Here is an 18426-nt window from a genome sequence, read left to right on the forward strand (position 1 = left end):
TTAAACCAAATATATTAGCCTCAACTATTGAGACATCTTATGTAGAAATGTTAACTTAGCTTGAATTTATTTAGACATGGCATGTGTTTCCTCCACTTGCTTTGTTTGTATGTGTGAGTATGTATATTAGATTTCTATAAATTATTTAAAAACTCCAAACGAATATATCATATTAGAAAGCTTAAGTGATTTGCATGATTCTCCTAGACTCAAGTCAGAAAATATGTATCAAGTAGCTGCTACTATTTGCCAGGAACTATGTTAAATATTGTGGATACAAAGAAAAGTAGAAACATTCCGTTATTAAGCAGCTCATGATTTAATGAAGGCGACAACAGGCAAAAAACTGTGCACAAACCGGTTATATGCAGGACTTGGAGATAATCTCAGAGGAAGGGGACTAGCCTTGAGGCAGATCAGAAAAATCTTGCAGAAGGTGAAATTTTTTTCCTGAGACTTCAAGGAAGTTAGTAATAACATATTTTTTTTACTGTGTTTATATTCATATTTTCAGACTGCTAAATTTCTTTCTTCTCCTAAAACTCATTTCATTTATTTCAATTCTATAAACATATCTGAAATACCTGACATATGCAAGACACTATATCAGGAAAACTTACAGGTTTGTTATGAAAATTCTAAAATCTTATGGACACTCTACTGTGGTTATTCAATGAGTAAAACAATAATTTATTTTATTTACTCTGTGGCCTTTGTCACCAGGTAGACCAGGAAGCCCATCAAATCCTCTGTCACCCTGTCAAATAAAAAATAAATAGAAATTTCTGATTATAAAAATAATTAAATATAAGAACAAATCACAAGAAATTGCTACTCCGAATTTTTAGAGTTCCTTCCTTTCCATCTGACTCATTTTAGTAAAAAAAAAATTGTCATATGGTAAACTGATATGAACATATGGTTAATATTGAAGTAAAAACCCAAACATCAGAAAAGCTGACCTTTGCACCAGGTTCTCCTGGCATTCCTCTTCCTCCATCAGCTCCTGGGCGACCCTGAAAAATGCCAAGCACATTTTTTGGTATGTGGTTTCTTCTAACATAGTAAATGAAAATAAATGTATTTGTTAATCTTCCCAATGTAATTAAATCATACCCTTTTTCCAGCTTTGCCAGTTGGACCAGGAGGACCTTGAATACCACGAGGACCCTATGTTGAAATACATCAATTACTCCATTTTGCAACATAATCAATCAAAGGTGTAAATATTATTGGCCAGATTAATGTCTTAGAATCAAAAGTCATTTAGTTCTTACTTTTTTTTTATTTCAGATACTTTCCCATCTGACCAAATAGGTTAAAATTAATTGTATTATTTTTAAAAATAGGTAATAAAGAGAGAAGGGAAAAGTATAAAATCTTTTCTACTAACTCCCTGGTTGACTAGCAAATAAATACACTTATGCTTCCAATTAATTGAAAGTGACATCTGTGTTTCTTAAGTCTGCATGTTAGTATATAAAAATGATCTATTATTTAGAAGCTAATTAGAAAAGGAAGTATATCTTTAAAATGTGTGTGTTTGTGTCCTAAAAAATGATATACTATTTCATCCATCTCCAAAAGACTATAGTGAAAGATACCATTGTTAGGAGAGTAACCTCCTAATTCTGATTCAAAGTAATAGGTTAAGAATATAGAATATGCTGCATTTATCTACCTAATCAGGTTTTTTTTTTTTAATTCTACCTATGGTTTAAAGGACATGTGAAAGTTAATAGTAAAACAAATAACATATGGGAGAGAAAAATAATTTCATAACTGTTTTTAAATGCAGATCTACATGTAACTAACATAGTTACAAGAGTATGATGAGAAGAACACAAGACTTAATAACAGGAAGACTTGATTTTCAGTCCCACTACTACCTAACACCAGCTCTGGGACAAGTGTCACGTCATTAACATCTTGAAGCCTCAGTTTTCTCATCTGTTAAATGAAGATAATATTTATTATGCCTATTTCATAAGATTGTTGTGGGAATCAAATGAAATAACGTGCAAAGTGCTATGTAAGCACTAGTTATTAACATATTAGAATTTTGTGTCATGGATATTTAGCATACATAATAAATTGGTTAGTTAGTTCATTTAAAGGGTATACAAAGGGTTTGAAAAGGGATGTAATGTAATGTTGAAATTACTCAATTTTTTAAAATGTAGTGATCACTTTAAGATACTGGAAAGAATACTGAATTGAATATTATTATTTAATGATTACAGGTAACACTTGGTTTAAAAGTCTCCCACTTTCATTTCTCCTGTTAGATATCTAGGCATAAGGAATTTTCTACTCAAAAATAAATATAGCTTGAGGAAGGAAAAAGGATATAAAGAGTTGTGAGTGAGTAATTTCCCATTTCTGACACTGACTACCTGTGTGACCTTGTGGAAGTACATTAACTTACCCTAGGATTTATTTTCCTATTATGTAAAAGGAGGATATTGAACTATATTGGCCTCAGAGGTTGATTCCAAATGTGGATGTTTTTGAGTTTCATTACCAATGCTTCTCTGCCTGGAAGATACTTTACCTCTCGTATAAAATGAAAGAAATAAAAAGAAAAAAAGGGAAAATGTTTGGTTTTACCTGAGGACCTGGTTCACCCCCTTCTCCTTTGGCCCCTGATGAACCAGGCCCACCCTGTGTAAAAGGTACAAAACATGAAATTAATTAAATTCTGTAGTTTCCTAATGACTTCTTCATATTCATTTCCCTATCCTGAAAAGAACTCTTAATGTTCTCCTGAAAACATCTCACTAAATTAATTTTTAAAATGATGACTCTACCTAAACTTTAAAACAAAAAAAGTCTTCTAAATATAATTGAGCACCATATTCTATAAAAGAATCTGAATTTTATTTAAATTTTTAAGGACTCTACAACACTCAAATGGATCTATGATCTCGATAACACTCATAAAATAACATGACCAATTTTTTTATGTCTTTTACCAGATCACATAAAACTGTCAATGAGGACATTTGAAAGTTAGCAACATGAAGATATCCCTAACTGAATACAACACAACAGTGTAACTGTATACACATTTCTTCTTATATTCTCTTAAATGCTGAAGCTCTCTAAATTCTATAGTAATGAAAAGCTAAGACAAGACACTCTTTTCATCAATGCATTTGTCTTAAATTATTATCAGAAACTTTTTTTCAGATGCTGTCTTTTTCCTATGAGAATGAATCCCTGTGAAGAAAATTTTATGCAAATATTTATTTTATTCAAAAAGTACCAAAAGTAAGTTCAAGGCAAAAATACAATCATTTCTTCAAAAAATGTTATTTTTTCCAAAATGAGAAGTCCATTTTAGTGTGGAAATGGCTTTTAAAAATTATTATACAAATGCATAAGATTCTCCACATCCAAATTAAAATTGAATTTGATAATCATAATTGTTTAATGTTGAAGAAGTGATGTTTTAAGATACACTTAAATTTTTCTCAGGGTATTTAATCAATGTACCTCAATTAAATAGCAAGTTGAATCAATGCAGAATAGAGATGAAAGTTACGTCAAATCAAAGAATCTGGATTTCTAGAGCCTCCTGGTGGATTCAGAGAAAAATAGCTGTTGGTGTAGCTATAATGAAATACTGCAGTTGGAGCACCACAAATATTCTTTGGAAGATTCCTTAGTGATATGATCAAATTCTCAGGAAAGAACTCTTTCAATTAATTTTTATTATCAACCAAACTGATTTAGCATTAAATCAGACTGGTAATTATTATACATCATTGCTCTAAAGGTAATTACAGAAACAATTTATTTTTAATTAATCTATTTTATTATATAACATGAAATAAACACCAGCTACTTAACAGGAACATGAACCACCATGCCCACCTTCTCATTCTAAAAGTTGTTACCTTCTCTTTCCATTCACAGAATAGAGACCTGCATCCCTAGATTTCCTATTTAATTTGCCACAGAGAGCTCTAGCCATAGAAGTCTAGTTTATCAATAGGAAGACATAAAATGGAATGTGGTGAGAAAATTTACATTTTGCTTTCTTATGAATAAAGGCAAAAAGCCATTTACTTACTCAGAGTTCTCTATACCAATAAAATCACAGGTCTGCTTAAAAAGTAATTATGAAAAGTAGAACAAGCCTACTTCCTTTTTTTCACTGAATAAATCAGAATGCAGAATAGTGACATCTTTTTGGATTTTGTCCTTTGCCTCTTTTGAAAGTTTTGAGATGTTTCCCCACCCAGTAAATTATAAAATTAAATGTACAAGGGATAATAAAATTAAAAATTAATTTTATTTAATTTGAATTAATATAAAAATTAAAATAAAATGCAAGTTTCCAATAATACACCATCCAAGTAATGTACCATCTCAATGGTGTACACATTGAAATCTTAGTCCAGGTAGTTTCATGTCTTCATCAATCACCACAAAAGGAAACAAAATGTATTTTGCTTGAATCTAGCACCACTGGAAGAATTTTTGATATGAATTAGACTTTCCTCGGCTTGTCCAGTCAATGGCAATTTCCCTCCATGTTTTTCACAAGGCTTCAAGGTTGTATTAGTTAAGCAGCAGAAATGCTACAAGACATTCACTACTGTCATAGAGAATGCAGGCCGAAATTCCCTGTTTGAATAATTATTAAAGTGATTTCCACAAAAACGGAAAATTTGGAACCTTGCTATAAAGGGTTATTATTTCTATAATAGTGGGGACTATATCTTTTTTCTCTTTCTTTCATATTTAGCCATAATCTAACAGAGTGCTAGATAGTCATTAAATGATTAATATTAATCTAATTGATTTGCTAGGTACAAAAATACAGTTTTGTGGGACTCTATCGGACAAAGTGATTATTTTAAAAATGCAAAGATTAAGCACATTATCCCTTGGGCTTAAATTTATTATTACTAAGTCAATGGAAAAAATTAGAAAATAACATGTTAAATTTTAACTATAAATATTTAAGTTATTGCAAGGTTGATACCAAGTGACAGACATTTAAATTACATCATAATCTTTAAAATAGATTATATGGAGCTCATTTTTCTTAAAAATGAAGATAATTTCTCAATCTAACTAAATCACACATGTAGACCAGACATCCTTTCAGAGATAAACCAGCCTCCTTGATTAAATAAACTATATTTATGCTGCGAGACAAGCCATCTATCAACATCAAAGCAAATTAGTATTTCTTCTAGGGTTAATCATTCTACGGCTTGCTTAGTTTTCTCTAAAGTGTACATTTTTGGGGCCTGAGATATATTTTCATATTGTTCCATATATTCTTTGATTACACATTAAAATATGATATTATTTAGTTGCATTAATAAATAGATCTTTTGATTGTCAGAGTTTACATTTATTTTTCAAGGAATAAAATATTTAAAAGAACCTGAGGGTTTTTATTATTCAAAAATTTAAACCTAGTCCTCCAATTATATAACAGATTACATTTCAAAAACACTGTTATTTTAAGACCTTTTAACATACTATTTGGTGCCTTTAAGCCAGTTGGCATACAAGGAAAAGGAAAAATATTTTTCTTCCTATAAACATTAACTTTTTCCTACATTATTTTTAAGGGAAAATAGTATTCTACCAGAACAGACAAAAGAGGTAAGGAATACTGCCTGGAGCTCAGATCATAGTAAATATTGAATCTGACTCCTCATCTATAAAAGTCTTATGTTGATGTCTCATTATGTCATGGGGCTGACCTTGGATTCTCAAAGTCTACACCAAAAGAGCTAATATTTGGATGGATGTTACCAAGTTAGAGAAACTTTGACTCTTGTCTTCTGAGGTTACTAGTCTAGTTAACCTCTGAGAATAGTATCACCAAAAAGTTCATCTCCAGATGATGGCTACTTTTTGACACAGTAGGCCATTCAACATTTCTAAGGTAGAGAGAGATTTGAACTTCTGTCAGCTGAAGAACAAAGGAACTTAATGACATCACAGATCTTTGGAAGTATTGGAGAGCACTTGTCCCTGAAATAATACAATTTTTATGTATAACTTAAAAAGATCTTTCAATAACTCTGAATGTTAACTTATTCAGTTCGGTGATTTATAAACATACTTCCAAAACTTCTTAACAATTATTATCATTTCTTAGCTATTTAGCCTTGATATAAAGAACTCATGTACATTAAAGAGTAAATTGTTACAAAACTGAACAGAATATTCTAAAAATATTGACTCTGAACTAAAGTCTGGCAGAAGTATCTGACTGACTACAGTCTCTGTCTCTCTCTCTCCATGTATGTATGTGTGTGTGTGTGTGTGTGTGTGTGTGTGTGTGCACAAAAAAAATTTTCTAGGAAGTGGTCTGTCAATGCTTGGTATTTAACTTTATGGCATTTTTGTGGATGTAACATACCACAGGACCTGGTCTTCCAGTTAAACCCATTGGGCCAGGTGGACCTCTGAGAGCAATCTGGGATGAAATGGAAAGAATAAAGTCAAAACATTCATTCTTAAAAGAGTATTCTTACTTTCAATAACTGATGAAAAGCAGATATACAGAAGCTATGCACAATTAACCCAACATAAGTAGCCCAATACTAGAAAAGTTGCCAGTTCATCATCAACGAAGAGCTATTTTTCCCATGGATGACAAATGGCAATATTGCTGCGATATGTCATATTGCATCCTATAATTTCAACTTGGATAAAAACCAGAACCATGACTCATATTAATGCAATTTATTTAATAGGGAGGAGAAATCAATTTCCTGACAATTTCAAAACAATAAGCAACTTAATGTAAATATAATTCTCTGCTGTGAAGCTGCTTTCATAATAAGGCAGATTTTTCCATGTGGTAATTTTCAGAGTAAATTCATTTCAAATGGGTAAACCTAGCCTTTGTTAAATAATTATCTTATTTTTCTAGGAACACGTTATTAGAGTTACTAATAGCACACAGTAAAAATTGAATCATATCATTCTGGAGGTGTCAGGAAAATGTACGTTTTCGAATTGTGCTATACCTCAGTTACTTAGGAAATACTATTGTATAAGAAAATAAATTTGATTTCTATGTGACATTCGGCAAACTATATTGGCTCCATGGAGCAATGGATCTCCATGTTGAATATGTGAAATGTGGAACTGTCATTTTTAAAAGTTGTGACATTTATGCTTCAGTGATATAGTGGTAGAGATTAAATTAATAGTGTGTGCTAATGTGATGTTAGTAGTGGTCAAACACATATCACATTCAGGCATCACACAGACAGAATTCATTATAATATAAGGAGTAGACTAAATCATTCAAGAAAATTATGAAGGCTACTAGATTTGCCAAAACCCTGATGTTGACTTGTCATATGACCTTAAAAAAAGATACTTCCTAATTCTTAAATTTAGACATATGCAAAATGGGAATTATAATTCATGTCATCTCTTTTTCTGTAATATTAAGAGTAGTGATATGAGAAATGCAAAATCCTTTGAGAAATTATAAATGTACTACCTCTTTAAACAGCTAGGTGATGCAGTGGACAGAACATTGGATATAGAGTCAGAAAGATCTGACCTTAAATCCTGCCTCAGATACTTCCTAGTATGTGAGTCTGGTCAATTCACTAAAACATTCTTCATTCATCATTTAATTCTTCACTTAACCACTTTCCTCATCATTTCCTCATCTGTAAAATGAGGATAATAATAGCACCAGATTCATTGGGCTGTTGCAAAAATTAAATGAGATAACACATATAAAGTGCTTCACAGGTCTTAAAGTACTATATAAATGCCAGCCATCTTATTTATTATTGTTGTTGTTATTATTTAATAATTATTACAGCAGATTCAATACAATCTGTTTCTTTGGGGATAAGTGATAGAACTGTTGGGAACCAAATTTAAATAAGTTTAAATCTTTCCACCTATCGACTATTTAAGAATGAGAAGGATTTTTATTTATAGCCTCTAAGGACAATTTTATTTCAGGCATATTTAGAAAAGAAAGCATAACAAACCAATATTTAATTATGGAGGGGATTTGGGGCCCTTCACAATCTCACTCTAACATATCTGCCCAAACTTATTTTGTATTACTTCCCTTCACATATTCTACATTCTGGACAAAATTACCCACTGACCATCCCTTGTTCTTTTCCTGTCTTTTTCCACCTCTTTGCATTTTCTCATGGCATCTCCCTTGACTCTACCTCCAATTGTCCTCCAAGCCCAGGGGTGTCTATCACATGCCATGAAACTACACTAAATCAGTATAAACATAATTTGGAAATACTTAACAAAATAAATTAGAATAGAATATAGATAATGTTAATATGGGGTTTTCTAAGTCAAAATGCCACCCACCTCCCATATCTATTTGAGTTTGATACCATTGCTCCAAGCCATTTCCTTTCTTTAAGGATCAGTTCAGGTGCCACCTTCTCTTTGTATCCTTCACTGCTCATCCCACAGGAACTAAATTCTTCTTCCTTAAATTTCTGTTATTTCCTCTGGATCTTCTCTTCACACCTATATCACTTTCCTTTATATGACAGTAATTTACCCTTCTGCTTGAGATTTGTAAGTTCCTTTGTAGTAGCACCTGGATCATAACTACATAATAATCCTGATATCTTGAACTCTGATTTGCACGTGCAGGTATTTAATAAATGTTTAATTGAATTGAATTTTATCTTTTGACACAGTGAATATTTAAGGGGTAGCATAGTAGGTAGAGTGCTAAACTTGGAGTCAGGAGGTGAATTTGAATCCTGCCTAGACATGTATTAGTTATGAAACAATATGGCATAGCAGAAAGAATACAGGACTTAGAATAAGGAAAAAAAACGATCAAATCCCACTTCTGACACACACCTACTATCCAACATACCATGTTTAAGTTACCTCTCTAGGCCCCATTTTCCTTATCTTGAAAAAAAGAGACAATAATACCTATAGTTCTATTTTACAGGGGTTGTGAGAATAATGCAAGATAATATATTTAAAGGTGTTTGTATACTTTAAATAGCTATATATATGTATATATATATATTTTTAGCTATCATTATGTGACCTTATCTGTCAGCACCTCAGTTTCTTCATTGGTAGAATAGAATTAATCACACCTATACTGTCTACCTCATGGGGATTTTGTAAGAAAAGTATTTTGCAATACTGAAAGTATTATGTAAATGTGACTCATTTTCATTATCATCAATTATTCAATATTATCATTATTATATCCTGCCAAGAACCATACAATCTTTTTTTAATATTATTCTTACTGTCCCACTTATCTAATAATAAAAGTTAACATTTATGTAGTGCTTTAAAATAGCAAAGCACTTTACATAGTTTTTTTTTAACCTGACATTAATTCTGAGAACCAGATAATTATCCTCATTTTAGAGATAAGGAAATTGAGACCAAGGGTTTAAAGTGATTTTCCCATGGTCATTTAGCTAGTAAATGTTTGATTTAGGAATGAAACACAGGTTTTCTTGACTCCAAATCCAGCACCTTATCCACAACGCCATCCTTTGACTTAAAGCAAATGTAGTTCTACGTGGGAAAATATTTTAAAGAAGCCATTTGAATTTTATCCTTTTACATTATGTTGATATTAGAGTAATTAACAAGATAGCATCTAAAATATACATTTTACAAATCTGTAGCTGACAACTGCTTTTAGCTAGGAATATATAAGGAAGTATCCTGCCCAGATAAATTTAACAGGCTTATAGACTAAGGCTACAATTTGTTATCCAATGATTTATTCTACCCATATACTACACACTGTAGGGCAATGTTGCATTTTAATTAATGGTAGCTAAGTCTTAGTCACTAAGTTTTATGAACCTGTTAACACTACAGAGCAAAGAGCTAATGAGGTCATAGATAAGGGTATGATCTCAATTGACTTTACTAAGAGGAAAGATCTCCTTCTATGACTTGCACCTCTAATATAGAACATGTTCTTAGATTAGTTTGATTTTGAATTCTCACTAATTAAACTGTTACCTCTCTCAAAAAGAGGTGAACTGCTATGAAGGAATGAAAGTATACACATACACTTCATTCCTGTTTTCATCCTAGTTTTGGCACAATATTTAGAAGTTTCCACATCGGAAGGCCCCTGTGCTACTGAAATCAGTAGTCCAGTCCCTATTCCTAGTCATCCATTCAGGAGTCATTCAATGGAAAGTTTTCTCTCACCAATGAAATCACAAGTCTTTGCTGTATTGACACATTCAGAGCTCACCTAATATTTTGTTCATTAATGTGGCATCTAACTGACTAAGAACTTCATTCTTTCCTACCACTATGTATGAATGCTTTGAGTATTTTGTGACAGATGAGAGTCTGAAACTTTCAGAAATTTGGTATTGTTGTTGAGTCATTTCATTCAGGTCCAACTCTTCGTGACCCCATTTGGGGTTTTCTAGGCAAAGACACTGGCATGGTTTGCCATTTCCTTCTCCAGCTCATTTTACAGATGAGGAAATGGAGGCAAACAGGCTTATATCAGGGTCGTGGAGCTAGTAAATGGCTGAAACTGGACTTGAACTCAAGAAGAGGAGTCTTTTTGACTCCAGGCCCAGCACTCTATCCATTATGTCATCTGCTGCCCTTCAGAAGTTTACATTGCATTTTTCTCCTGATGTGACGCTTAGAAAATTAAAACAAAACAAAATAAAACTTGCATTCTTACCCGAGCCTGCTGAAGAATAGCTTGAGCCTGAGCTTCCTGAGCAGAGATAGTTGGTCCTTTTGAACCATCTCCACCATAGCGAAACTGTAAACATTAGAAAAGGGGGAAAATTAACTTATTAAAAGTTAGTTTCTATTTGTCCTGTTGGAACAACTCCCAAGAAACTATATGAAAATGACAAAACTGTAAGTTTGTTTGCAGACATCACTAAGCAAGTACTGAAGTTGGTTATTTGTCTTCACCTTTGCCTCCTAACTTCCCTGGCTTCCTTTTTGCAGCTCAAATAGAAGTGAAACAGAAGTCTTTAGCAGTCCCCTCCTGTCACCCCAAACAACTTGTGCTATTCCTCCGACTGTCTCCAATTCACCCTGTAGGTATCTGATTTGTATATCCTTGTTTTGCATTCTCTTTCTCCGTTAGAATGTGACTTCTTTGAGGGCAGAGACATTTTTTTGTATCCCAAGTGCTTAGCACTGTGCTTTGCACACTGTAAGCATCTAATAAATAGTTATTGACTAACTCAACTTCAGACTTTGGAGAGAAAAGCTTAAATCAAAGTAGATGCATATGCTAGACACCCTTTTAATTAAGTTTAATTCCACATATACCATGGACCTGGCATTATACCATCTCTATAAATCCTTTCTTGGACCCACAATCTTCCCCTTTTGGAGACTTAGGTAACCCTTTGTTTTGCACATTTCTGATGCATTTGTTATATACTATATTATATTATAGTTACCTGTGTTTTTATCTTCTTTTTTTTTTACTAAGTTATAATCTCCATGAAGGCAGGGACTAAGTTTTACTACTCTTTGTATCTCTCCTACTACCTCGAATTTTCTTCTAAATCAATGGTGTAAAATTCAAATAGAAAAGTATCCCTAAGGGTTGCATTTTTTGTTTATTTTGTTATACATTTTCTATTATATTTTAATGTATTTCAGCTACAGGTGGGAATTGATGGTGAGTTTGACTCCTCTGATCTACATAGCAGGTACTTAATAAATAAGGACTAGTGTAATAGTATATTTTTGGAATGCATCAATGATCTGGTAAAGGTCATTAACCAAGGCTGTCCTCTGCCCTGGAAAGAGCTTTGAATGGACATGGTTTACTGTTGTTTGTTGTTGTTCAATTCCTTTTAGTCGTGTCTGACTCTTTGTGACCACATTTGGGGTTTTCTTGGCAGAGTTGCTGGAGGGGTTTGTTATTTCGTCCTCCAGCTCATTTTACAGATGAGGAAACTGAGACAAATAAGGATAATTGACTTGCCCAGGGTCACACAGCTAGTAAGTGTCTGAGGCCAGATTTGAACTTGGGAAGATGAGTCTTCCTGACTCCAGGCCCAGTACTCTATCCACTGTGCCACCTGGCTGGTTCACTGATTCAATTATAAATCATGTACTTTCTAAGGTACGATTCTCAAATTCATGTGAATACAGGGTTTGAAACGTCTTCTATATTGTGATGTTAGAGAATTTCATCTACCTCAGACGCAACATAGATAGTGGAACAATTATTAGATTTGATGTCAAGAGACCATATGTTTAAATCCTGGCTCTGACACTACCTGTCATGTGAATCTGGGTAAGTAACTGCTCTGGGTTTCCTCATCTATAAAATAAAGCGAATGGACTATACGACCTTTATATTTCTTTGGCTCTAAATAGCCCTGAGAACATAGAAGGCAATTTAAAATACTTGATTGACATTGTTCCTTTGATACATATTAAATCCTTAAACTACCTGATTATGGTATAAATCAATTCTGTAGTTTACACAGGTATACCTTGCATTATGAATAGATATATATTTTGGAAAAGGGTGTTTTTTAATTGAATAAGACTTTAAGTAAACCAATGAAACTCTATTATTTAGAATTCCATTGTAAATTTTTTTGGGGGGGAGAATACTGGATGTTTGAAACATAGGTGCCACCCATGGGTCCCAATATTGACTAGCACAGAAGCTTTAACCTGCTGTACTTTTTTCCTACTTGAGATGATTTATCCCTCCTTAGGCAGCCTTTCATACCTTCCCAACTGGGTACTCTACAAAATGGTACTGTGACTTAGCCTGAATGTCCAAATGTCTTTAGCACTACTAAAGTTCAGAACTCTCAAAATCAAGGAATGTATCAGCCTCATCCTTTCCCATTATCAGGGATTACCAGAATGTGCTAGTATGTACTGCATAAGTCAAATAATCAGTTTAAGAGATCAATCACCCCTTAGTTTATCTATTACCCAGATTATCATACATAGAATTTTGTTAAAGTAAGGCACATTTGTAACCTTAATGTGATGACCTAGAACATATTAAATTAATTCTCAAGAGAAGAGAAAAATTGAAATGTACTAGAGAGAACCCGGCCTTTACATTTTACTAGCCTTTGTACCTTCAAGTAGGTGCTTATTCTTTGTGGAATTGAATTCAGAGCATATTCTATCTAATCTTGTTACCAGCTAAATTCAGTAGGACACTAATAAGATTATGCATCTTTGAAACCAAGGTCATGAATAATAACCAAAGAAAATGGGTATTCAGTAACATTACTAATGTTATTTATGAGAATCAACACATAAGGTAGATGGGAGAGGTGGGTAGGAGGAAATAAATTCATTGAGAGGCTTAAATCAAGAAATTAGATCACATAAATAGGTTATTGAGATTATCGCCCAAGCAAGACATTTCAAAAAGTTTCACTGAGTTTGTTAACATTTTGTCTAACTTTTGAAGTTTCACTTTTTCTCCCCAGAAATTGGAGATGACCTTTTTTGAAAAAAAAAATTGATGTATTGTTTTAACATTACAGACATTTCCAGATTACAAGATAGCTCTGTTATAGCAAACTGAAGTAATCAAACAAAACTAAAAACAGAGTGAGTGATCTCATCTGAAAATACATACAATATTCCCCAACTCCCCAAAACGCTAATTTTAAATAATGTTCTAAACTAACAAACATAATTTTGGCTTTTAAAATTGTTCTGTCATAATATATAGTATCACTTGATGGCTATATAAAAATACTTACTGGTAGCATTAACATGGTACCAGGAGGGCCAGGTAAACCATCAGCCCCTGGTAAACCAGGACGTCCAGCTGGGCCCTAGGAGTGAAAATGGAGAACGTTAAAAAAATCCATTAAGACTAATTAAATGTAGAGTATTATGTTACAATATAAAATTGTATAAGATAATTATTTTGTTTTCATCTTTCCATCTTTATTTTTGTTAAACATACCTAGAATTGGATATATGTATTTTCCTATAACCATAGATGGTTTTAATAATGGTCCAAGATGTAATGTACACAATATATATTTAAATTGCCGCAGACATTGATTCAGCTGTAAACTACATAAACTGAGAGACTATGTGCATCTTTTTGAGAATGATCTTCATATTTATGATCAATTAAGCTGGAGAAAAGTAGATAAATCAAGCTCATATCTTTGAGATGGAACTAAAATAAATAATAAAAGTTTGATTTCAAAGTAAAATCAATTTAAATTTTTTACACTTTGGCATACTAGTTCATGTAAATAATTCCTGAAAATATTAATGTGTAAATAAATTGTATAAGTAGGAATTATTAAAGACAAGTTTTATGAGTGGGTTTCATGTATGCATTAATACAACATAAATATTCAAAAATGAGAGAGTGACCATGCCTGTGGACTAAACTAAGAGTATAATGAAACCATTCTGAGTTTTAATCTTTAGCCCAGGTGTTTATATTTAACCTCAGTGAAGCAGGGGGAAAAGTATATAAAAATACAAAATGTTAAAATAACCAAAATGAATGCAATTTATATAACTTTTATAAAAAGCTTTATTTCTTATTTTTAATAGTAACTTTTCTAGTAAATGAACTTAGTGTTCCAAATGTTCTCCCTTCACAGATGCAAATGTCAATTTCTTTGAAAAGACTGAACACTTTTCTCCAGCAGTGCCTTACTTTCAAATTATTTTCAAAATTTAACTGATTAAAAAAATAAATCATAGAGAACTTCAGAAAAGGGATTAGACTGCTTGACTCCAGATACCAATGAGTATAAATTATAGGGCAGGGGGTTGAAGAACTCAGGTTTTACTTCAATGTTGTCTTCCTTTATTAAGGGATGTCTAAATGATCTCTTATTAGGGGTGTTTCAAATGGGATTCATGCTTTGGATAGGGTTGGATTAGATGGTTTCTATTGTTCTTCCTAACTCAGTTGTCCTATGAGCAATGAATCTCTGATGGTATGACTTTCAGGCATACCAGTGTTTAAATATTTAGTATTGGGTTCTCATGTAGTTGACTCATCGTATAAGCACCGAAATTAGTCAGGAATAAAAGTTACTTAAGTGATGGTCCTGAGTATGATAAGTGAAATATTTTCATGTTTTAATTTATACTTAGGGCAAATTACCATTTCTTAACATTCAGTCAACAAACTTGTTTCTTCTATAGATTATATATGAAACCTTTAGAATAAATTTTAATTACTCTGGCACTGACTGGACACTACTGAAGAAAGCAACTTACCCTTTCACCAGGATCACCAGGAGGTCCAGTGGGGCCTTGCAGACCAGGAGGACCCATAAGACCCTATGAAGAAATAAATTACAAGCCCAATTTCTTATTGCTAGTATCATCAATATTCACAAAAATACTCTTACTAAAATTTATTTCATAAGTATACCCTTAACACATTAACAATTGGGCTAAAAAAGCCTCAAAATATAATTATCAGCTTTGTATTGACCTCTGCTTTACTGTATATGTATATGTGTATATACATACATACACACATATATATGCATAATTATATAATATATCATTATGTATCAATGAGTTACTATTATTATCATTAATTCATTCTTCCATGGAGTTACTCTGAAAGAGAAAAGACATATTCCAACAAAAACCTTATTATTTACTATTACACATGAGCCAATGGAAAAGGAATCAGCAGAGAGCTGAGATTTCTGCTGATAACACTGATTAGCTGTTTGACTATGTTCAAATCATTTTATCTTTATGAGTGTTTATCTTTATAAATATGCATATATAACATAAAAATATTGCAGGTATTATCCTATTTTATATATGAGAAATAGAGGTAGTGTAGTACAGTAGAGAGACACCTTCAGAATCAGAAATTCTGACTCAAGTTCAAGTTCCTTCCCTCCCCTCCACCCACACTGAGCTGTGATTTATAATTTCATTGGGATAGGGAATTCCTAATAATAAAAATTCCTCTTTTGCTGTACAAAGCCATCTTCTGGGAAACATATTTTTAAAGAGCTGTCTGGAGCACTACAACATTAACTAACTTCCTCCAGATCACAGCCAGTATATGGAAGATACTGGATTTGAAGGCAGGGCTTCTCAATTCTGAGGCTGGCTCTCTTTCCTCTATGCTATATTTCTTTTCTCCATCATATATAAAACAGGATAATACTAATATTACACATCTCAAAGGGTGGCTATAAGGATCAAATGAGATAATGTATGGAAAGTACATTGCAGACTTCAAAATGTTATATGCCACCTATTCTAATTACCATTATAAATTTGGAATGAATGATATAATGACAATTTTTAAAAAAGTAAAACTTATTTCACTGTGTCCTTTAAATGATAGAAAAATCACCAAGATAAAATATTAAATTGATGATATCAACAGAAATAAAAACCTCAAATCATGTCTAACATGTAGGAGCAGCACAAACATCTTAATGATTATTTTTGTAATGGTCAATAAAAATAAATGTTTCAACAAACTAAGGAAAAATTTTAAAATGTATTCATTCAAAGACAAATGTAAGCAACTAATTGATCAATTCAAACTATAAAGAAAAATAATTTTAAAAAAGCAGAATTTAAAATTTTTCACATACAGCAGGTCCCGCTGGTCCTGGTGGCCCTTCAATAAGCATCCCCTATATTAAGAAAAAATGACATAGTAATTATCTTTGAGAGAAGTAGAAAAAGCATGCAAATTTTTGACTTGACTTTTGAAAATAGGAATTTTAGTTTTTGGTTTTTTTTTTTCCCATAGTGTCTAGAAAAGTGTTTAACACAGAGTAGGCAGTTAACAAATCATCATTGATTGACTTCAAATCAACAAGCATTTATTAAATGCCTGTTATGTTACCAGGTACTGCTTGACAGTGAGAATACAAAGATACAAAGAAAATCATGCCTGACATTAAGAAGTTTACATTCTATGAGTGGAAATAATATGTACACAAATAAGCAATGTATACATTATAAGTACAAAATCATTGGGTGGGGGGGACATTACTATCAACTGGAGAAAAATCTCAAGAGATGCCTTCTTCTATGGGAGATGGCATTTGAGCTGAGCCTTAAAAAGAGGAGCTGCAGTGAAGACTTGGGGCAGTCTATGGAATAGCATATAACTAAGAGCCAGAGTGAACTTTGACTCTAATTTTGCTGTGTATATGTTCATTGCTGGAAGAAGTTCTGTCTGTCTAGAACAAAGACTGTTTTAAAAGGAATAATGAAAAATCAGTCTAGAAAAATTAGTTGGAGCTAGATAATGATCACAATTTAACTGGAATGATCAGTTACTACACTATAAGATTTTTACAATCTTCTTTCTCCATAAAATCATATATTATTCTCGACAGCAAACTTTTTTTTTATCACCTACTATGAGCAAGACACTGGTTGGCACTAGGGTTACTAAAAGATCAACAACAATAACAAAAAAAACAGTCTATACCTTCTTAGAGCAGAATTGTGGGAGTTAGGAAATATATGTGCATTTTAGATTTAAAATTTTACTTTTAATTATACTTACATTTTAAATATAATTTAATTATATTTTAAACATAATTAGTAGTACAAGAACATATATGAAATGAATGACCTTCACCAATAAATAATACAAGAGTTCTGAAGGAGGGTGGGGAACAACCGTGGACTGCAGTAGTCAAGGACATGGAACTTAAGTTGATCTTTGAATTAAATGTGAGACTGAGAATAATCAGAAAGGATGGGCAGAGGAGCTCAGATGGGGCATTGCCCCAGAAGTGGAGATTCTCGTGGTGTATCTGATTTGTGTGAGAAAATGCAACCAGACATTTAGAAATTTCCCTTAATTTAAAAAATATTTTAGTAACAAAAAAAATCCCAAAACAAAAATAGTAAAATCCATGACTATGTAAGAGTGACTACATTATAACTTGGATATCTTTCACCAAAATCTTAGTGGACTTCACTATGGATTTTTAAAGTGTTTGATGATTTTGGATTTTCAAAAATGAGCAATAAGGAATTCCAGAAATATTTAATAAAACTCATAACATTATTTTTTTCACATGCCCTCCTGTCATGAGCCCTTTCATTTAATTTTCTAATCATAACCCAATGATTTCAGGAGTTTAATTTCCAAAAAACAAAAGAATATAAAATAAATTTAGTTATCGTGGCCCTAAAGTGGATCTTGGGAGATGGAGGCATATATAGTTTTTTTCAATATGACATAATAAGACATGAAGTGAGAATAATACTTTCAAACCTGAGTCTGGGGCTGTGAACAACAGAGTTATAATGGTAATAAACAAGGTAAGAAAGAGGAACAACTTTAGACATTAGAGATGGAAATGCTGGTTCTTATGAACAGTATCAAAATTAATTGAAAATATACCTGCCTGTCTCAGTGGTAAAGATTTATATTTCAAGAAGATATTGCAAATTGTATGC

At 32.4% G+C, this 18426-nt stretch overlaps 1 protein-coding gene across 1 annotated transcript in view; it reads right to left on the minus strand.

Annotated features, from left to right (window-relative positions):
- COL11A1 (collagen type XI alpha 1 chain) overlaps positions 1-18426 on the minus strand; it is a 289348-nt gene that overhangs the window by 166714 nt on the left and 104208 nt on the right. Inside the window, exons 10-18 of the mRNA XM_027868250.1 lie at positions 16593-16634; positions 15235-15297; positions 13737-13811; positions 10697-10780; positions 6398-6454; positions 2611-2664; positions 1117-1170; positions 963-1016; positions 704-757 (exon numbers count right to left, since the gene is read on the minus strand). Of these exons, the coding sequence (XP_027724051.1) occupies positions 704-757; positions 963-1016; positions 1117-1170; positions 2611-2664; positions 6398-6454; positions 10697-10780; positions 13737-13811; positions 15235-15297; positions 16593-16634 (537 nt within the window). The remainder of the gene's footprint in view (positions 1-703; positions 758-962; positions 1017-1116; positions 1171-2610; positions 2665-6397; positions 6455-10696; positions 10781-13736; positions 13812-15234; positions 15298-16592; positions 16635-18426) is intronic.

This window comes from Vombatus ursinus, unplaced genomic scaffold, assembly GCF_900497805.2.
Source record: "Vombatus ursinus unplaced genomic scaffold, bare-nosed wombat genome assembly UNPS02014787.1, whole genome shotgun sequence".
NCBI classification, from domain to species: Eukaryota; Metazoa; Chordata; class Mammalia; order Diprotodontia; family Vombatidae; genus Vombatus; species Vombatus ursinus.